General features: G+C 35.7%; 1 protein-coding gene across 26 annotated transcripts; it reads left to right on the plus strand.

Annotated features, from left to right (window-relative positions):
- Positions 1-986: 986 nt before the first annotated feature.
- On the plus strand, positions 987-21,233 carry LOC116266957 (protein FAR1-RELATED SEQUENCE 5-like). Of its 26 annotated transcripts, none has more exons than XM_050081093.1 (7): positions 987-1,258; positions 3,066-4,520; positions 19,794-19,865; positions 19,961-20,002; positions 20,098-20,150; positions 20,884-20,959; positions 21,056-21,233. In XM_050081093.1, the coding sequence occupies exons 1-6, from the start codon at positions 991-993 to the stop codon at positions 20,932-20,934; spliced, it is 1,941 nt and encodes a 646-aa protein (XP_049937050.1). In that variant the 5' UTR covers positions 987-990; the 3' UTR covers positions 20,935-20,959; positions 21,056-21,233. The 26 variants fall into 26 exon arrangements, 11 of the variants coding, with proteins under 11 accessions (XP_049937050.1, XP_049937051.1, XP_031504225.1 ...); XM_050081094.1 differs by having other exon boundaries at positions 20,884-20,930; XR_004175495.2 differs by lacking the exons at positions 987-1,258; positions 3,066-4,520 and adding exons at positions 10,258-10,449; positions 13,092-15,074; positions 15,156-15,244; positions 19,689-19,752 and having other exon boundaries at positions 19,824-20,150; positions 21,056-21,067.
- Positions 21,234-22,779: the final 1,546 nt, after the last annotated feature.

Consider the following 22,779-nt stretch of genomic DNA (forward strand, 5'->3'; position numbering starts at 1 on the left):
AAAACGTGATAAATTATCTAGTCGTTTGAAACTTTAAAACAATACGTTTTTTTTAGACAACATTAAAAACAAACACATTTTTTTTTTCAGTTTTTTTTATGTCAAACAGTTTTTTTTCATTTTATATTTTTTATTTGTTGCAAATCTGCATATATTTTGATGTTTGTGTCATTAGTTTCTCACCTATTTTATTTTTCTCTCATTTTTTTTTTTTTAATTTATCATTTTTTTTCAAGTTCGACTTATTACACTCGAAAAAAACATCGCTGTTTAAAACTTAAAGACCTTATTTGTAACTATACACTTTAAACAAACTTTTTTTTTTTTTTGCAGCTTCAATTTTGAATTCACATTGTACATGAAAGAAAACTATACATTTAAGATCAGATGGAGTGTCCGACTTTAAATCCATTGATATAAGATCCTCTAATTTCAAATAACCGTGGACCTTATATCTGCTGAAACAAACACACCCGTGACCACTAAGATTGTCACGGTTCTCTAAATGACCACTTAGCCAAAATAACCCAACAATTCACATTCTATAAAAAAGTTCAAACCATTGTCATATATCATTCTGGGTATTATAAGGTGAGAAATTTCTTGAATGACAAAGTTGTAAAAAAAATTAAAAACATTTAATAAATCTTAAAAATTATAAAAAATAATAAAATAATAGAAAACGTAAAAAAATGTATGTAATATGCATTTTTTCATATATTTTCATTTGTTGACATTTAAAAAAAATACGTTTAATTGCTGTTTTATATGACTGATTTATTTTTTATGTATTATACGTGTTTTTTCTCGAATAGTACGCGTTTTCTGTGAAATATTATCCACGCCCCGACCCAACAAAAAACACGCCGAGAGGAATTCAGGTTCGTTAACCCCGAAGGGCCTATTGGTCATTCCGAAATTGCAGGTCGTACAGTTAAAATACATGGAAGTCATAGAAGGTCCATCTCATGGATGGAGATGTCATTTCGGATGAATGCCGGCTGGACACAGGACACGATTGCGATTTCCGATACTCCCCGCTCCTTGTGGGGACGGAGGGAGGGGAAGAGGGCCTCCGCTTCTTCGTTTTCTGCCCGGCAATTCGATTTTTCGCTCGCTTCATTCTCGGCGTTGTTCAAATCGAGTGGGAGGAAGAAGAGAGGGAGACCAAGGAGGAGGAAGGAAAGATCGGCCATGGCGTCGGAGGAGGATCGAGAGAGCCATGTCTGCATTGCTAAGCCCGCCGAGCAGGATGACTGTACCTACTTTCTTCCTCTGTTTTCGGTTCCATTGGCAGATACTGTCAATGGTTTCTATGTCTCCTACATTTCCGCGGTTGGATTTTTGGCTTACTTTTATGTTTCTTCGCTCGCCGTTTGACTGATAGTGCTCCCTCTCTCTCTCTCTCTCTCTCTCTCTCTCTCTCTCTCTCTCTCTCTCTCTCTCTCTTCTGTTACAGTGGTTGGTTTGGTTTTATTTGCCTTATCTGATGAAGTTATATTTCCTATTTGTCCAACTGTGATGCAACGGTAATGCGAACGAAATGGACTGTCTGGAGTCGTGATCGAGTGGGCAGCTAAAAGATTTTAAAAGTTTAGCCGTTTGGTTTGTTCTTTCTCAAATTTCTGAATTTTTAAGCCCAGCAGGGCTTTTAGCGGTGAAACTTTACGTCTGTGATTAATGTTTCTCGTAAAGGGAAGGTTGATGGTGTTGGAAATCTCTCATAGACTGTTCCGTCATTTATGCTTATAGTAAGACCGTGATAGGGATTTCAAGTCAATCTGTTCTATGTTTCTCAGTTCTTTGCACATCTAGGAAACTAGATAGTTCATGAAGCTATGTATTTTTTATGGAAGGAACTGGTAACTTTGTGATATAAAGATAACAAAATTGGGCATTAGGCCAGCAAACGAAGGTTTGTAGAGGTTAGGCGGCTTCTTCAATTAAGTTGCAATATAGAAAATATTAGGGTAGAGCTGCATGGGTAATCTGAGGTTGTCTAGGTGTTTGATTTGAAGCTTTAGTTATCGGAAGAGGCATAACAAGAAAGACAAAGAATTAAAGCATAAAAATAGAAAACATACATGCTTTGTCATATGCGTGCACACGCACACACACAGAGAGATATGTATATAGAGAGAGGACAATAAATTGAAAGGGTGCTTCATAGTTATTAAATTAGCATGACTCTGCTGATTGGGTAGGTCAAACCAATAGCTTAGCTAGTTAGCTGACTTTGGTTATAGCTGAATGAACACATTTTTTGCTCGATTAGGACATCCAACTCTAAGGGAGAAGTCCCAAGGTCCCCTTGGATGACCAATTACAAGACAAGATTTAAAATCCAGGTTGAGGACAGCATAGAAGCTGGTTTTGTGAGAGTCATTAGTGGTTGTATATAAGGAAAAGTCATGCAAGCATCTTCATCAAATATGTAGAATTGTAGATTGCATAATATATTGATTTTTTGTAGGTATTATGAACTAGCGAATCAACTTGATTAATGGTTTACAAAATGTCTTAAATAATGATATTCATAAATAGGATAATAATTGTTACTTTGATTTCGAAAATCAACTATAAATATGGGCCTATGGCATCCTGTAATTCATCAAACAAGTTGACGAAATGACTCATAGTTAATACATATGATTTTCATATCTACCCAATTTGCGCATTTCAAGATCCATGTATATAATGCTTTTCTGTAAGTAGGAGTGCATCCAGATTGAATTTCAATCAACAAGTTATAAGAATCCAATCCAGTGAATTTTGTGTTAGCATACAGATACGTTAAATCCATTTACATTGGTAAATGGTTGTACCTTATTGTTTATATGTGTGATAAGTCATTGTTCTTCTAATTTTATACACATGTAGGTCTTACTTGCATTGTTAATTGTTGTTGTTCAATCGCTACATGCATTCCCATAAATAGTTGTGAATGCTGTTGGTGGCTAATGTAAGTTGCAACATGTTAGTGCAAAATTGCTTTAAATTACCTCATTGGGTATTTACATGTCATGTAGATTGCTTTCGTCTAATACATATTTTGCTTATCACAGTGGAACGCTTATCATCTGGTAATAGTGAAGAATCTAAATCTCAATCAGTGGAAAGTTCTAATGATAAAGAAAACATATGCATGAATGATGCACCTGAAAGCATTGTCAAACATAAAAGTTTTTTGGTCAGCGATATGAATGATGCACCCGAAAGTAGCATTGTTGCTGGCAATAAGAAAGATGAACATGATAGTACTTTTACCAGTTGTAAAAATAGTACAAGTGTAAGCACTGGAATTATTGTTGACTCTTATATTCCAGCAGAAGGAATGCAATTTGATAGTGAGGATGATGCTTATCATTTTTACAATGATTATGCACTAAAACATGGCTTCAGTGTTCGAAAGTTCTCTTGGGACAGAAATGCAAAGGGTGTAGTTGTGAGAAAGACATTTGTTTGTTCTAAGCAAGGTTGGAAGAATTCAAGTGCAAATCCAAGAACACGTAAACCGGATACAAGATGTGGTTGTCCAGCGAGAATAGTTCTAAGAAGGCTTTCAGATGGAAAATTTGTTGTGCGTACCTTCGTATGTGGTCATAATCATCCTTTGGCACCTTCATCTATGTCTCACTTATTAAGGTCTCATCGTAAAGTGACCTCTTTGCATCTTGCAACAAGTGCAATAAGTGAATTAGCAGATAATGTTGGCATTACACCAAAGGAGACAGATAATGATTTTGTAAAGGAAAACAATGATCCTGATAATGTACCATTGATAGCCATGGATGATCGAAACCTCTTGGGGACAAAAAGGACAAAGACCATGAAAAATAGTGAAATATGTGCCTTGGTTGATTATTTGCAGAAGAAATCAAGTGAAGACCTTGGTTTTTATAATGCAATGCAATTAGATGAAGACGGATATGCTACAAATATATTTTGGGCAGACTCAAGGGCAAGAGTAGATTATGCATGTTTCAGTGATGTGCTTGTTTTTGACACGACAATAAAGATGAACAGTCATCAGTGGCCATTTGTGCAGTTTGTAGGAGTGAATCATCATTCACAGAGTTGCATTTTTGGTAGCGCATTTTTGTATAACGAGACCATAGAAACCATTGAGTGGCTGTTTAGAGTCTTTACTGAAGCAATGAATGGGAAACATCCTCAAACTGTACTAACAGATGGTGATAATGCAATTGCAGTTGCAGTGTCTCATATATGGCCTAATGCACATCATCGCTTCTGTTTATGGCATATTTTGCAAAATGCAGGAAAAAACATAGGTGATATACTTGATCAAAAGATGGGTTTCAAGGAGAGTTTTACAAGGTGGATATTTCAATGTGAAGATGATGACACTTTTCGATCTGCATGGGAGCAAATGGTTCATTTTTACAACCTTGAAGAGAACATATGGCTGCAAAAGTTATATGAAGATAAAGAAAAGTGGGCATTAGCATATGGAAGACAATATTTCTGTGCAGATATGATAAATACACAAAGAGCTGAAAGTATGCATGCTACCCTAAATAAATGTTTATATTCTTGTTCAACAATCTTTCGTTTCATGAAACTGTATGAAGTATTTGTAGATGGTCTTAGACAGAGTGAACTTCAAGAAGATGTAAAAGGTTTTAACACACGTGCTGTAAATTTGGGCATGAAAATGTTGATACGAGCTGGAGATCTGTATACCTCAGTTGCATTTGAATGGCTTAAGAAAGAGGTAATTGAGGTTATGAATTGCAATATAGAGGTAGATATGCAAGAGCTAGATATGCACAAGTACCATGTAATATGGGAGGGAGATGAGCCTCCTAAAAGGCAGGAGGCATATGTTACATATAACGTTAACAAAGAAACAGTTGAGTGTACATGCAAAAAATATGAGTTCAAAGGTATTTTATGTCGTCATGCATTAAAGGCACTTGATCGGGAGAACATTAAAGAAATACCTGAGTCATATGTAATGCGAAGATGGACAAAATATGCAAAGATAGAGATGTTGAATACAAGTTATGTAGGTGTAGATGATAAGTGTTGTGTAACCTCTCGTTACCAACTTATGTGCAAATCACTTTTGCATGTTGCAGATTTAGCATCAAGAAGTGAAGATGCGTATGAATACATGAGTAAATTAACAAACGATGCATTAGAAAAGGTGTTTTTGCTTCACCATCAGTCTATTCCATCTCATGGAGATCAGTCTATAAAAATAAGTGAAGGACCACAATGAAGCTCCTCCCATGCTTAAGTGTGAATATCATTTTCAGAAAGTCAGAAGTCAGTGTTGTAGATAAAGATGTTCGATACATATAGTGAAGGGTATTAAAAAGAAGTTAGAATTTGATTGCAACCATCACAAGATGAAGAATGCAGTAGAGACTATTGGTGAGAAAACAGATAAGAATAATGTAAATCAAGAAATGACCAAGCCATCCACAGGACAAGTATGTAATACACTAATTTTCTGTTGTACGATTGTATGTTTTTTTTTTTACTTCCTACGTGGTCTAATCAATGTGCAGGTCTATGCGTTTGTTCTGGCCAACTTGTTCATCAACTGCATGATGGCAGCAATTTTAGGATCTCCTGGTATGCCATTAAAGTTTGAAAATGATGGCATGTAGACAAATGTTTATATATAGATGTCAACATGAATTTAATGTACAAAATGTGTTGTTTTTCGTCATAATATCATTTTGATTCAATGTCATGTGATGTCACAATGAATGTGGCTCATTTACGTGGACAAGTTGCTTGATTGAATAAGAAAATGGGTAAGAGTTGGCATTGAATTGGATTCAATAAGCCTGCTTCAACAAATTGTAGCATTGGGTTTTTTTCCACTTCATCAAATTGTAGTAATGCTTCTTTGTTTTAACTTTTAAGATTTTTGTTGATTCATCGAACAAGTCAGCAACTGTTCCTTACTGATGGCAGGTCTTCTAAACCACCCCTTCTTTTTGGACTGGCATCTGATTGTGAAGAAGGAAGGTTTATGTAGATTCAAAGGTATCTTCTATGTATATTAGTAATTCAGCTGGCTGGCATTGAATTGATCCGAGGTTTCCTTGTGTTTAAGTAAACTTTACTGCAGATCTGCACTTGCAGTGATTAAATACTGGGTTCGCAAATGTGCCTTGTGACCTTATCCTCGAGTATATCATAGTAAGACATTGATCTGTCTCTTCATAAATAAAGAAGTTCTATTTGTGTTTTGTATCTTTTACCTAGCATCCTCTAGATATGGTTGGTGGGTGCATGTCCTCCATGAGGAGGGAGATGGAGCTTGTCAAGGTAAGGTCTTTTTGAGATTTTGGATGTGCTGTCTGTATTGAACTGTTAAAACTTAACTTGTAGACAAAAATTAATTTCCACTTCATGAATATATTGCACATATTTTTTTATTGTATTAAGATATTTCTTCTCTTATGCCAGTAATCTTGGAAATCAGAATCCTATGAATGTCCATGAGACTTCCACTTGATCTTCTATTGGTCAGCTTGTTTAAGGGAGTGTAGTCCATTATTCATGATTAGGCATGCATACATCAACAGGTTCGACCTTTCCTGTACATTGAGTGAGTTTGGGCCTTTATTGAATTATCAGGTTGTATTATCAGGCATGAGTGCAGTCTGCCTACCGAATGTGAAAGCAACTAGCTATCCTATAAGAAGATACCCTTTTCTATATTTGCATTCACTGACAAAAAACTGTAACAAGATCAGGTGAAGCAAGAATGGCTGCATAGTGCTGGTGCCAGGGTGGTTGTTCATGTTACCGCCACCTAAAACAGCAAGAATCTAGTCGACTTATTACATCAAACATCTATGTTTTGTATTCTATTATTTTCATTAGAAACTTAATAAAATTACATATATTCGGCCAATGAGTGAATGGGGAGTCCATTTTCTACTATCTCCAGGAAACATGACTGATCTTGTAATGTTCATCCATATAAGAGGGAGAGAGCATGGTGCCATTGTATGTCAGATCATAAGGATGTTATCTATGAACATGACACAGAACATGAACTATTTTTACTCACACAATCGTTTGCCTCTCTCTCCCTCTCTCTCTCTCTCTCTCTCACACACACACACACACACACATAAAGGACTGTTAAATGTGTTATTTATTGGTTGCCATTAGGTGGTTATGGGGGAAATTAAGAAATATCAGCAGTGGACTCACCCAGTTGAATTGCCTGAAGTCTTCTGTATCAACGTATAGTTACGTGTAAACCATATTGACAACTAAAGCTTAAAGCAGAGAATGTCTACGTTTCCCATGGCTGATGTTTAGTTACACTGTAAAGATGGCACCGATGGTGACGTTGCCCAAGAAGTAACTTTGCCTTACTGGGATGGTGAAGAAAGAAGATGAAGGTCTAGACAATCAGAAATTGATTATTCGGTTATTAAGTTAGATTAGACCTTTGTCTTGTACAACTACATGTAGCATCTGAATCTTAGAAATGATAGATGTTATTGCATAGCATTTCAAGCCTGGAACTGAAATCAGGTTTTTTCTTGGTACATATTGGAAATATTTGAAAATTAAAGGCCTGATTTTTGTTATTTACTTTTATTCTTTCTGCAATTGTTTTCCTGCATCAACAAGTACATAATTTATGTATGTCTGTTTATGGTATGTTGGCTTGTCAAAGTGACGAAACAATTAATTTTTAATTTTTTGAATAAGACTAGTATTGATCATATGATCTGTCTAAATAAGTAAAAAAGATACGCATTTTTTTTAACTGTTGATAACTTCATTAGTCAGTAGACAGAGTACATTGGCAGTAGTTGACGGTGATGTAATGCAATAGACAAATATCATGATATTTTATTTCTTTCGGTGGGCGTTTGATGGGGAGGAAACATACTGTAGCGGCAAGAAAATGATTCACATTTTTTAAATTTCCTCCCCATCAAACGGAGGATGAAAAATTTGTCCGTTGGATGCATTTTCGGAATCATATTTCGGAAATATCGTCCCACCTCCGTGGGTGGAAAGAAAATTTCCTGATGAAAAAACTGCCCGATAGGGCTTCTCAAAATTTCATTTTTGCGTCTCGTAAGGCCGCCGCTTGAAGGGGCTGGTGGTGGTGGTGCTGCCTCCTTCCCATTCCATTTTTCTTGGAAACTTCTTTCCAGGATCTTATATACCACTCCATATTTCCAATCGTACCTTGGTATCTTGAGCAAAAACGGTCTTTCACTTCTTTATGTTCCCTGCTATTCAAACGGTCAATAGTGCATATGCAACCAGACATGCCTAGTCGCTACGTTTATGTTGAAGTACATGATGATGATTTGGTACTGAGTAAAATGAGTCCCGTGGCTGGTTTTTTATTGGCTTTGTGGCTTGCGTTTAAGAAATTAACTATAAACAAGGACACTAAGTGGTACCAAATTAATTAGGTATGCATGTTTGCTTATATCCAAAGCTCTATATATTTACTAGCATATCTGAAACCGTTAGATACAAGAAGATTTCTGAATCCTTCCGATACTTAAACATTGTAGTCGACCAATTTTCTGCTGTTTGTGAATTCCAACGAAAAAATACTTTGATGGACTGGACTTAACCAAAAATGTTGCAACCAGAGGGATACAAATAGATTTTAAATTTATATTATTCTACTAGTGACCCCAAAGGGTTGTTTGGCAACAGTTTGTTAATGTTTCGTTGTCTCAATTTGATGATGTTTCGTGAATCTGTCTCAATTTGATAAAATACTGTAACACAGTTTTGGAATAGATTCATAAAATAGTAACAAACTGTTTTGAGTGAGGCATCTTATTATGTTGTGTACTGCTTGATCTAACATTTAATGAAAATTGAATGATTGCCAAATAACAACCTGGACACTGATCTTTGACATCCCTATCAACATGCATCTGCTTCATCCTATCCACCTGGCAGGGCATCTTCGTAATTGCCCGAGTTTGCGAAAGTACCCTAGAAGAAAGATTTTGGTTCTCTATTGCCATTGCAGGTATGGATTAACCATTGTCTGGAGTTGTCTTATAGGGCTCATTTGCATCTCCTGGATCTCAGATCCAAATAGTTCCAAGAAGCCTGGTATCTGGAATCGGGTAATGTTTCCATTGGTTTGATGCAAAAGTCTGATCTTATTGAAGTGGTAGGAATAACGAAAGGAGGGAATGGTCATATTGAATATCTCTCACAAAAGAATGTACTGTCCGGCTCTATGAACAAAACCACCAGTTCTTGCAATTTCTTGGAGCTCCCCCTTCTAATGGATGGGTAGGAAAAATTCCTACATTGGAATCTAAACTGGCGCATTCTGAAAAGCTGAATTTGAATAATTAAAATATATTTAACAATTAACAAATAAAAGAAGAAAAGTGCAGGTACCTACCTTTTCTATTTTTGAAGAGGATATTTAAATGGCAGAAGAATGTTCCACCAATAGAACACACCCTTAAAATCTGTTTTTAGCTTTGTGAGCAATTATTATTGATGGCATTTAGGGAAGTTAATTGATCGTATTTGGATTTATTATTCAACGAATTCCTTCAAAAAAGTTGAATATGAAAAAAAAAAACATTTGAACAAGGAATTTGATTGGGTCCGGATTCAAGTTCAAATTTGTAGTTGGTTTTAATAAATGTCCTATCAGATTTAGACTCGAATTCAAGTTCATATACAGATTTAGTTTCAAAAATATGCATTTAATGTTTGTAAATTTTGAAAGCCATTCTCACCATGTCAAAATGATGTTTTCAATTGTATATCTAACATTTTAATTGAGGTGTGAAAGTAATGGTAACGTTCGGATCAGATTTTGATTGGTAATTTAAAATTTTGGATTCAGATGTTGTATAAACTTTTCTTCATTCATGTACCAATCCAAATCTGGGAACGTTTGATGAATATAATATTGTAAAAGATACATCCGATTCGAATATGATCTGTTGCTATCCTTATTGCCGTTGAATATCATATCATCATTCTTGGCCTTCAAAGTTGGGACTCGAGACAACTCGAACTCGTTTAGCAAAAGGAAGAGACTCGAGCTCAAGTTGAGATCTAACAAGCGGGGCCTATCCACGTGGGACCAAGTAAGATCCAACCATGCGTAGGCTCACGTAAGGGATCGTGTGTTGTACAGGTGAAGGACATGGAAGTCATATCTTGTCCATGTCATGGATGCAAAAATCATTTCAAAGGAACACTTATAAGAGAGTGGAGGGAGGGAAACATGGACTTTGCTTTTTCGTTTTCTCTCGTGTATTTTTTGATTTTTCTATCGCTTCTCTTTCCGCGTTTGTTCAGAGCGGGGGGAAGAGGAAAAGGGAAAACGAGCGGGGGCAGGAGGAAGCAGGTCGGCCATGGCGTCGTCGAATGATCGAGAGAGCTATGTCTGCACCGCTAATCTCGCCGGGCGGGCCGAGTGCCATGATGGTAATTGGTACCTATTGTCTTCCTCTTTTTTCTTTGGTTTGGTGTCTAGGGTTCTATGTCTGCTACGATTCCGTGGGTTGGAATTTTTGTTTTCTTTTGAAAATGTTTTCTGTCGCAATTGGACTGATAGGTGAATTCTCTGTGTGTGTGTGTGTGCGGGGGCGCGGGTTCGGTGGTTATTTTATTTTATTTTTTTTAATATTTGTCTTATCAGCTAAGATTATAGTTCATTTTTATCCAACTGCGATGGAACAATGCTCGGATGCGTGACTCGGTGCGGAGTAAACGATTTTAAAATCTAGTCGTTTCGTTTCTCTTTTTCAAATTTCTGAATTGAATTTTTGCGTGTAGGATTAGTGTTTCCTTTGGAAAAGAAGGTTGGGGGTGATGGAGATCTCTCATGGATTGTTCCGTCGTTTATTTCATCTAGTAGCATGATAGTTGGTGTCTACGTTTTTCTTTCAAGGCTAACTTGACGGTGATAGGGATTTCCAGCCAATCTATTATAGTTTCTCAGTTATTTGGACACCTAGGAAACTAGGACGTTCGTGCATGTTAATGGTAAAACTGGTAATTTTGCGATAAAAGAGCAATTTTGGACATTAAGTGAGCAGATGAAAGTTCGTAGAGGGTGGGAGAGTTCTTCCATTAGGTTGGAATTTAAAATAGATTAGGCTAGAGCTGCACGGGGTTTCAAAGTGACAATGTAGAAAGAGTGCAAGTCATAGACTCCCTCCGACGTTTTGTGATTTCAGTAGTTACTTTTGAGGAGCAAGTGGCCTTTCGGTCAAAACTTTAGTTATCAGGAAAGGCAGAGCAAGAAAGAAAAATGGTTGAAGCATAAAAAGTAAAAACTAATATATATTATATAGTCACAACACGTGTTTTTCGAAAAAAACGTGGTAAATTAAATGACCGTTTAAAACTTAAAAAGACGTGTTTTTTTGAAAAAAAAAACGTAAGAAACAAAAAAACGTGTTTTTAACGCGTTTTTTTGCATTTTCTAAGTTTTTTTTCACTTTTTTCATTTTTTAAAAGATTTTTACTGCCAAATTTTTCATTTTTTATTTGTTGCAAATCGACTTATCTTTTGATGTTCATGTTATTAGTTTCTCACTTATTTTATTTTTCCCCATTTTTAGTTTTTTAAATTTTTTAAACATTTACCATATTTCTTCCATTTTTTTTCAAGCTCGCCATATTATACTCGAGAAAAACCTCACCGTTTAAAGCTCTGAGACATTATTTGTGAATATATATATATATATATATATATATATATATATATATATATATATATAAGAGAGAGAGAGAGAGAGAGAGAGAGAGAGATGAACCGGTGAATGCTAGACAGATAAGGAACAATCTCAACATCTGATCTTTTTCAGATCGGTGGTTGAGAGAAAGAAAAACAAGGAGAAAAAGGTGTAAAATAATTCTAGATAATGAAAATGTTCTATCACCTTTCTCTCATTGTTTTTCTTTCAACTAACGATCTAAAAAAAATCAAGAGATTATTCTTTACCTGCATAGCATTTAAGTATCTAACATTTACTACTTTCTCTCTCTCTCTCTCTGTCTCTCTCTCTCTCTATATATATATATATATAGTTCAATGCTGCCCAACAGTTATATAGATATATATATAGCTCATGGTTTATGTTGTGGTGACGGTTTATGGTAGCTTTAGCACTGATCTATAGTTTTCTTACCATCTTACCAACGAATTTTTAAATTTTACCCATTTGATAAATATCCACCACACAGCAGCGTTGACTTTTCCCCTCTTCCTCTCTCTCTCTCACTCATATATATATAATTGTAAATTATCCTGGTGAGTCAAAATATTTGTATATGAACCACGTTTTTGTCTCAATTAGGATATCCAACTTAAAGGGGAAGTCCTAAGTTCCCATTGGGCGACAAATTACAACTTGAAAATTTATTTGTTAAAAAATTGAAATCCAATCTGTTGACAACCAAAAAGCTTGTTTTGTCAGGGTGAGTAGTATTAGTATATAAGAAAATGCAGTGCAACCATTTTTGCGAAATATATAAATTATGTAAATATATGGACTTTGTATAGGCTTTGTGAATTGCCTGATCAGCTCGATTAATGGTTTACAAAATGTCATATACGAAGATATTCCAAAGAAAATAATAATTATTCCTTCGATTTTGAAGAATTAACTGCAAGTATGATTTGATCTCTTATAAATCATCAAACAAGTTGGTCATATTGTGCAATAGTTAATACATATAATTTTCATATTTCATGGTTTCATATTTCAAAAAATGATGCTTTAATTAGGATTGCAACAAATTTGGCATTTCGACAAAGAAGTTGTTTTAACAATCCAATGTTTTTCATGTATGTTAAATTGCTTTGTATTGGTAAATTGTTGTACCTTATTTTTGATATGTATGGTAGGTCATTGTTCTTTTTAATTTTGTATGGATGGTAGGTCTTACTTGCACTATTAATCGTTGTTGTTTAATTTCTATACATATATCCTATAAATCATTGTGAATGTTTTTGCTTGCGAAAATTGCAGCACCCCAATATTTTTTTGCTTGGATAGCATTGAGTGTTTACATATACTGTATATCACTTCATATGATTGATTTTTTGTTTATTGCAGTGGTACCCTTATCATCTAGTAGAAATGAAGAATCTAAATCTCAGTTGGTGGAAAATTCTATTGATAAAGAGAACATATGCAGGAATGATGCACTTGAATGCAGTTCTGCACATAGAAACTTTTTGGTTGGTGATATGAATGACTCGCCTGAAAGTGGTAAAAGTGATACAGGTGCAAGCACTGGAAATACTGTCGACTCGTATATTCCAATAGAAGGAATGCAATTCGAAAGTGAGGACGATGCATATAATTTCTACAATGATTATGCTTTCAAATATGGCTTTAGTGTTAGAAAGTCGACTTGGGATAAAAATGCAAGGGGCGTCATTGTGAGAAGGACATTTGTTTGTTCTAAGGAAGGTTGGAAGAATTCAAGGGGAAATCCATCAACACGTAAGCCAGATACAAGATGCGGTTGTCCAGCAAAAATGGTGCTAAGGGGACTTCCAGATGGAAGATATTTCATTCGTACCTTCATATGTGGCCATAACCATCCTTTGGCACCTCCATCTATATCTCCTTTATTAAGGTCTCATCGTAAAATAACATCTTCACATCTTGCAACAGGTGAATTAGTTGATAATGTTGGCATTGCACCAAAAAAGCCATACAAAAACTTTGTAAAGGTAAATGATGATTGCAAGAATGTGTTATTCACGGCCATGGATTGTAGAAACCACTTGAGGAAAAAAAGGACAAAGACCATGAAAGAGAGTGAAATACATGTTTTGCTTGATTACTTGCAGAAGAAATCAAACGAGGACCTTGGTTTTTATAGTGCTGTTCAATTAGATAAAGATGGATCTGCTACAAATGTGTTTTGGGCAGACACGAGGTCAAAAGCGGATTATGAATATTTTAATGATGTTCTTGTTTTTGACACAACAGTGAAAAATAATACTTATCAGTGGCCATTTGTGCAGTTTGTAGGATTGAATAATCACTCACAGAGTTGTATTTTTGGCAGTGCACTTTTGTATAATGAGACAGAACAAACTTTTGAGTGGTTGTTTAAAGTGTTTACTGAAGCAATGAATGGGAAACACCCTCAAGTTGTATTAACAGATAATGATAATGCAATAGCTATTGCAGTGTCTTGTGTATGGCCTAATGCACATCATCGTTTCTGTTTATGGCATATTTTCCAAGATGCAGTCAAAAACATAGGCCACATACTTAATGAGAAAACAGACTTTAAAGAAAGCTTTATAAGGTGCATACTTCAGTTCCAAGATGATGACACTTTTACATCTGCATGGGAACAAATGATTAATGTGTACAATCTTGAAGAAAATATATGGTTGCAGAGATTATATAAAAATAAGGAAAAGTGGGCATTGGCATATGGAAGACAACACTTTTGTGCAGATATGATAAGCACACAGAGAGTTGAACATATGCATGCTACATTGAAAAATTGCTTGTACTCTTGTTTAACAATTTTTTGCTTTATGGAACAATATGAATTATTCATAGACAGTCTTAGACAAAGTGAACTTGAGGAAGATGTAAAGGGCTTCAACACACGCCCTGTAACTTTGGGCATAAAAGTACTAATGCGACCTGCAGATCTGTATACACCAACTATATTTGAATGGTTTAAAAAGGAAGTTATTGAAGCTTGGAATTGCAAATTAGAAGTAGATATACAAAGAACAAATATGTACCGGTACCATGTGTTATGGGATGGAGAAGAGCCTCTTGAAAAGCAAGAAGCATATGTTACATACAATGTCGACAATAAAATTGTTGAATGTACATGCAAAAACTATGAATTTAAGGGTATTCTATGTCGTCATGCATTAAAGGCACTTGACCGAGTGAATATTAAAGAAATACCTGAGTTGTATATTATGCGAAGATGGACGAAACACGCAAAGACAAAAATGTTGAACACAAGTCACGAAAGTGCTTCAGCTCATGGAGGCCAGTCTTAAAGAATAAGAGTAAAAGACCACTATGAAGGTCCTACAACTCCTATAAGTACGTGACAAGTATGGACTATACTAAATTCTTTCCTTTTATTTCATTTGTTTAATTAGAATATGGTTTTTTGATGTGCAGGAACATACATTTGTGCTGAACACCTTGAAACTTATATGGCATCCAACTTGTTATTTCAACTGTATGATGGAAGTTTTACTGATCTCCTGGTATGTCATTAAATTTTGTCCGTAAGATAACGACACAGATTTAATGTTTAAAGTTTTTTGTTTTGTCATAGCGTCATTTGATTTAATATCACGTGATGTTACAAGGGAAGATTGATTTTCACATGGACAACCTCATTGATTGAATAAGAAAATAGATGGAGAAGTTGGCAACAGGAATAAAAAATTCTTTGTTTCAACAAAAATTGCAGCACTGCTTCTTTGGCAAATTGTACCATTGATTATTCAATTTTAACGTTTTTATTGAAGCACTTACAATATATATTCATGTACACTAAACAAATTATAGATTGTAGTATTTATAGAACATTGACTTCAATGTTAATTGTCATATATATACTATCATATAATGTAAATAGCCACATGCATTGCTGTCATATAATGCAAGTAACTGTGGTATCATAATATCATTAGTATCGCAACAATAAAGTAAACCATAATTGCATCATTGCTCAAGTATGGTTTCATAGTTTGCACATTTATGGTTAAATCACTTATGTTTACTACTTTACATGCGTCTTTACTTTGAATTGTATTTTGTTAAAACACTCATCTTTGTTTATTGCATCATATTGTTAGATCTTCATCCTATGTTAAATAGTTAAAGCACATTCTTGTTTACATGCATTGCTATTGTTCATGCTTTTCTCACAAAGGAAATAGAATATGGGAAAAATCACCAAAACTGATTGTCAATTAACCATTGTCACATATATGTTGATATTTCAAAAATATTGAAATATTAACGAGAGAAATGAGACAAAGTTGCAGAATAAGTTGCTATTTGTTGGAATCGTTGAATTGCCTTAATGCAGATGTATATTTGCTTCTTCCATTCTGTAAAGTCCTTAAAATTTGGATTACAATATGACATGAAAGTTTTACTCAAAGCTAGAGTTGAAAAGCAATTGACTGACTGTGCTCAGTTGACCAAAAGAATCTAAGTTTTGCAGGTTATACAACCAACTATGATGAGAATAAGAAAATAAGCTAAAGTGGGTATACCATGAAATACAGGCTAAATTGTACTCTTTCATTTGTTGCAGGAGCTTTTTGCAGTAATTCACAGACTTTTGTATAACATGTGCAATAAGAACATATCATATACATAAATGTGCATGTTATTATACGATTGCAACGCAGTAGTAAGGTTGTATTCGATGTCACATGGGTGCGGGGTGCGGGTTAGGATGTCTATATTTTCTTTATCAAGGTTATCTTGGTCTCATACAAAATTCAAAGTTATTAAATAAAATAATAAATGGATGAAAGGCTGGGTCATTCTACTTAAAGGAGGATAGTCAACAGTCTTAGCCGTCCTTTAAAAAGGATGTCCAGACTTGTAACCTTCATTAAAAAATTTAAAACGTAGACCAATAAAACTTGATGTCCTTTAAAAAGGACTTCAAATTTCTGATCCTTTGGGGCTCTCTTTCTCAAAAAAGAAAGTGTGAAAGAAAGAGGGAAAAAGGGAAATAGAGAGAAATAGGAGGGAAAAAGGGGGAGGAGAGAGAGGAGGGAAAAAGGAAGAGGGAAAAGATGGGAGAAGAAAAAAATAGCAAATGCAGTCAGCAGCACCCGATTCGGTTTGACCAAGTCAGCTGCCATGTCGGAAAGCACCTGCACCCGAGCCCGAGTCTATTCAGGTGCGTCGCCACTTTTGGCGCACCCATGTTTCACTTGTATTATATGGCAATTTGCATCTAGGCATATAACAATTTGCACCATATTGGTACTATGTTACATGCTACAAAAAGACTTTCATGGAATAACAGTGATTTACATTAACACCATCTTTTACATTAGCATTTTCTAGTACGATATCGTGTGTTCAAGGGTTGAACATTAACCTACTTTGTGCTCACTTGCTGGGTTGTTCACACTATATGCAATTTCTGTTGTATATTCTCAAGATTATGATCCCACAAATGCCAGTAGACTATGTTGTCAAGGCACCAGGCTGCGCCTAGTGCCTAGGCGAGGCCTAGGCAAAAAAGACAACCAATTTTTTTTTTTAGTTATGTTAATATGTCAAGATATTTTAATTAATTATTAGTTTATTACTAATATTTGACATATGGAGAGTAATAATATAACAAGAATAATCAACTTAAACAATAAAAGTTTTAATTGTTTACTTCATTGAATATGCAAAATCAATATAAGAAGTTTAATATTACTCATTAAATGTAATCTAATACAAAAAACAAAGAAAAATTAGATCTAATCTCTAGAAGAAGGAATGTAAATCTGCAAGAAGGCTTTAATCCATTTGTACTTAAAGAAAGACATAACCATACTCATGTATGTATATAACATGTATGAGGTATCCTAATACTATATAACAAACTAAGTGACTAACAATGTATACATATGACAACATAATGAACATAACAATACATCAAAATATGTAATCAATACGACATAAAATACATAACAATATATACTCAATTAAGAAACTTTAATTGAAAGGGAATGTGACTCTTCACTTTCCCATGGACTCGGCGTGTTGGAGCCTAGGCCAGCATAGGTGAGCTTAGGCGCAAACCTATGTCACCTAGGTGTGGGGTGCTGGTGCGGCGCATCCCAAAAAATTTAGGTGCGGCGGTGCGGCGATAATATTTATTTGTTATTATTATTAATTATTATTATTATTATTATTATTATTATATATAGACACACACGCACATATAAGAATTAAGAAATTTAGAGTATACACTATAATCTATACACTCTACACTACACACTTTATAGATAAATTATATATGAATATTATATATTACATACTTATAAGTTATAATGTATTGTGTTTATGAATGTAACATATTAAGCATTAACATGCTTACGGCTTTACAAAGTACAAACATTAAACAAGGAAAAAAATGTTGAACCCTCCTTTTAACGTTAAAAATTTTTAAAATAAAAAATATCAAAAAAAGAAAAAAATAGGCTTGACGAGGTTTGACCACACCCAACTCGAGTAAAACATGAGTCGGGTGCGTGTCCAAAATGGACAAAAATGATCGGGTGCGGTCAGGTGTACCCAACTCTTGTTGACCCGAGTCGGGTGTGAATCCGAGCAGCACCCGCGCCCGCACCCGAGTTGTGTCGACACGGGTGCGGCAGTCAAATTGCAGCGTCCAGGTGACTTAGGCGCCAACACATATCCCGTCGCCTAAGTGGTGGACTTAGGCGATGGGTGTGGACCCACGCTTAGTCCTAGGCGAGGCCTTAACAACATAGCCAGCAGAGGAAACAAATAAAAATCTTTTTCCCCAAAACCCATTATACCAGGATTAGGGCCAGTTAAATTTATTACCTTGACAACCCCACATTCATGAGTCTGAGCAAAAAATCAGGTCCTTTCTATAGGCAAGATGCAAATATTTACTAATATTCCTGTTGTCTTCCATCTGTATATCATATTATCATGTTGATTGATAAAAAGTCTTTTAGATTGTGTCATTGTCATGCCTCCAACAGAAGTGCTTATCCTAAAGTAAGACAAGAGCTCAAAATCAAAGCAGAGGCTGCTCCATTGTGGTGAAGGAAGCCACATGATGTTTATGGTAGCTTTAGCACTGAAGGCAGAGGGGGGATGGGGGAGGGGCCTTGTCTCCGGGAAGTGGGTTGTTAACATCTCGCTCAGCAGGAATGAGATTCGTTATAAAATACATGGACACAATGCACTTTTGCTCTTGAAGTTCCTTATCAAGTTATGGTTTCTTCGTGGATTCTACATCTCTAGTAAACATATGATTATCTTAGAAATAGCATTGTCATATGAGAATCAATGAATGTTGACTCTGCCTTTGGTTATGTGGTGCATCTTTGTATTGGACTTCAACAGCTAATGAGCCTAATCCTGCTTTATTGCATTGGTCATATTCGTGCCTTATTCTAGTATTTGGTGTCTGTACTATTAAGCTTAGGTTTTATTGTAAGGTTCAAATGCTTATGCTTCTTAATATTTGATAAAAACAGGGTTTCAGTGTTGCTCTCATGTGCATACATCTTTTTCTTAATGCATGTTGGCTTGTATAACTAGAATTTCATTAAGTTGCACCTGGATTCCATCCTGAAAGATTGGGCCCAATAAAGCAATCGGTTCCAACTTAGCAACTAAAATTTGTTGTTGCCATCAGGCAAATGTCGACCAAAAGTTACCAACTTACATGCATTTATTCATAAGCATGACAGTAGTAAAACCATGTGAACTTGATATGAGGTGGTTGCACGAAATGGACACCTTAATTTTATGAACAACGTGACATGGTGATACATGCACATGTTGTAATAGGACATGGTGATATGTGCACATGCTGTAGTATAGTCATGTTTCTGATGAGTTGATGCATAAATGTTTGTTATTTTGATTTGCAGTGACAATTATGCTGATATTTTTTTATTATACTTCATTGTTCAGCTTCCAATGCCTTTGGGGGTTTCACTGTTAGAAAAGTTCGCTCCACCTGTAGCTTCTATTTCTGGTTAGTCAAACAAATTGGCAACTGTTCCTGACTGATGGCAGGTCTTCTAAACCACCCCTTCTTTTGTGAAGGGTGTTTGATGATCAAGATGGAAAGTTGTTGTAGGTTGAAAGGTATCTTCTATGCATATTGACAATTCAGCTAGCTGGCATTGAATTGAGGTTTTCTCATGTGAAAAGTAAACTTTGATGCGGATCTGCCCTTGCAGCATCTAGACACTGGATCTTATATGTAAGTGTGTCATATGACTGTATCCTCATGTATATCATAGTAAGAAATTGATCTGTCTCGTCATAAAGAAAGTTTTGGTTCTTTTTTGCAAATGTTCTACCTAACGTCCTCTAGATATGGTTGGTTGGCGCACATCTTCCATTAGGAGGGAGGTAGCGCTTGTCGAGGTAAGATCCTTTGAGACTTTTGATGTGCTGCATCTGTATTGAACTATTAAAACTTGTTGACAAGAATTAATTTATAATACTTGAATGTATTCCTCCTTTTTTGTCTATTATATAAGGATATCCCTCCTTTTTTGTCTATTATATAAGGATATCCCTTCTCTTGCTTATGATACTTCCCCTTGATCTTCTATTGGTCAATTTGTTTAAGGGTGTGTAGTCCATTTATGCCGATATCGACTTTACCAATATTATTGTGAATTAGGCATGTCAAGTGTAAACAGGTTCAACCTGCCATGTGTCCTGGGTGAATTCGGTCCTTTGTCCAATTTTCTGGTTATGGTATCAGACATGAATGTGGTCTGCCTGAACATACAGTATGTAAAATCATCTACAATCCTATGAGGATCACATAAACCAGACTTATTCCCTAATTTTTCGCTTTTTCCCTTCGAAATTGCTGCACTAAATTAGAACTAGGTGCAGATATAGTTCTGGTGTCTCATTTCATATCGCCATGTGTGTCTGATTGGAATTGTTTGTTGGACCCCCCTACATTACCAAACCAGGAGTATATCATGTTCAGGCCAGTTGAATTTGCAAGATTGGGTCTCTGAATATTGCCAAAAGTTGTGATGTGCTTAGTCCTGTCCCGTTGTAACCTGGAGTTTAATGTTCTTTGATTAGTCTTGTCCTGTTGTTACCATTTTTAATCTGATGTTTTGAATGTGGACAGAGGAAATTATTGGTGGACTGTAGAGTGTCGGATGGAAGAAAGTGGATGTGAGCTTTCATTGGCCATTTTTGCTCATGTAAATATTGTGCGAGCTTCTCTCTTTCCCTCTTGAAAACAAGAAGATAGGGATTTCTACATTTGCGTTCACTGACAAAAATCTGTAATGAATCAGGTGAATCAAGAGTAGCTGCAGAATGCCGGTGCAGGCGTGGTTGCTTATGTTACTGACCACCTAAAACAACAAGAACATAGCGTGCTGCATGTGACTATTTCTGACATTCACTATTATACCGAAACTCTCAGGAGACTATTTCTGACATTCACTTCTTAATATTATACTTCATAAGCTACCTTGTGAATCTCAATGGAAAAAATACTAACAAATTGGACTTACACCAAAAAATTTTACAACCAGGGTGGTAAAGTAGGTTTAACTTTTTGACCCACAAAAGTGGGCCTAAACGCATCCTATTGTTTGATATTCTCCTACACCCAATGATCAGTAAGAGTTGAAATACAATCGGGATATTCAACCCAAACGCCAGACCTTTTTACATCCCCATCAACAGATCGGCTTCTACACGGCCCTAGGCCACATGTTAGGACACATACATAAATAGTTGCCCCAAAGTAGCCTAGCAGTATAAATTGTTCTGTATTGCCATGGTCTTAGGCTTGGATTATACATGTCCGGTTAGGCCCAAGGGCAGACTGGTTGATGGATCCGGGGAGTATCCATAAAAGTGGGCTTCGAGCCAGGTACTCAACAGGCTCTTTGGGTACCCGAACCCAGGCCATAAAAAAAGGACTTTGGCCCTGACCAACAACTATTCGGGCCAGGTCTGGTCGGGCCTGACCATATATAATAATCACAAGTAGCTAGTAACTGAGACCGGCTGATAGTATCTAAGTCACCAGACTCTTCTATTTTACTGCCGCACTGGAGTCTGCATTGAGTTGGGTGCGCACCAGACATGGGTGCGGCTCCGACTCACACCCGAGTCCAATTAGAATGTCATATTACTAAATTACTTATATAATATATTGTTTTGATATTTTCCTATGCAATACAATTACTCAAGTATGTTATATACATTAATAACTAAATTGTAATAATATGCTTATTTTGTTATATATATAATAAATTAAAAAAATAATTAAAAAATACCCTTCTCGCACCGCCGCACCTTTTTTTTTTGGAATGTGCCGCACCCTGTACTATCGTGACATAAGATAGTATTGATGCAAAAATCCGAACTTATGGACACTGTACGAGTAGTGGAGGGAAGGAATGCCCATTATGAACGCCCCTAACATAATGGTCTAAGCTCCGGTCTGACTCCAGGAAGAGGGTCACCAATTCTGAAATTAAAGGACGCTCCTTTTTCTAAGAGATGGGTAAGAACACTTCCTACATAGGAAAGCAAAACTGGTTTATTCAGTTCTCGAAAGCTAAATTTGAAATAATTAGAACACAATAAAAAGCAAATGTTAATAAGATAGTGGCACGTTACCTACTTGTTATATGCTGGAAGGGGAAATTTACATGCTAGTTACCAACATACACCTTTAAAATCTGGTTCTACCTTTATAAGAAATTACAATCAACCTCATATCCTCATGCAAAATCGCCTATATTATAAAGCAAAACAGTTGAATGAAGTCCCTGAATCAAGTTCTGATCTTATTATTTTAGACCTTGAGACTTGGCCATGGAGTTTTGTTTTTTTCATTGATTTGGGGTTTGCTTCTAGAAAGAAAGAGGCTGATCTATTTTAGTGGTGAAGTCCTTATTTTTGCTAAAGGCAGCGTTACCGTGAAGAGTGGATCTCTCATGTTCATCCAAACAAGGCACATAAAATACATCCTTTGACACATAAAATTTATGACATGCAT

The sequence above is a fragment of the Nymphaea colorata genome, chromosome 13 (genome assembly GCF_008831285.2).
Source record: "Nymphaea colorata isolate Beijing-Zhang1983 chromosome 13, ASM883128v2, whole genome shotgun sequence".
Taxonomy (NCBI): domain Eukaryota; kingdom Viridiplantae; phylum Streptophyta; class Magnoliopsida; order Nymphaeales; family Nymphaeaceae; genus Nymphaea; species Nymphaea colorata.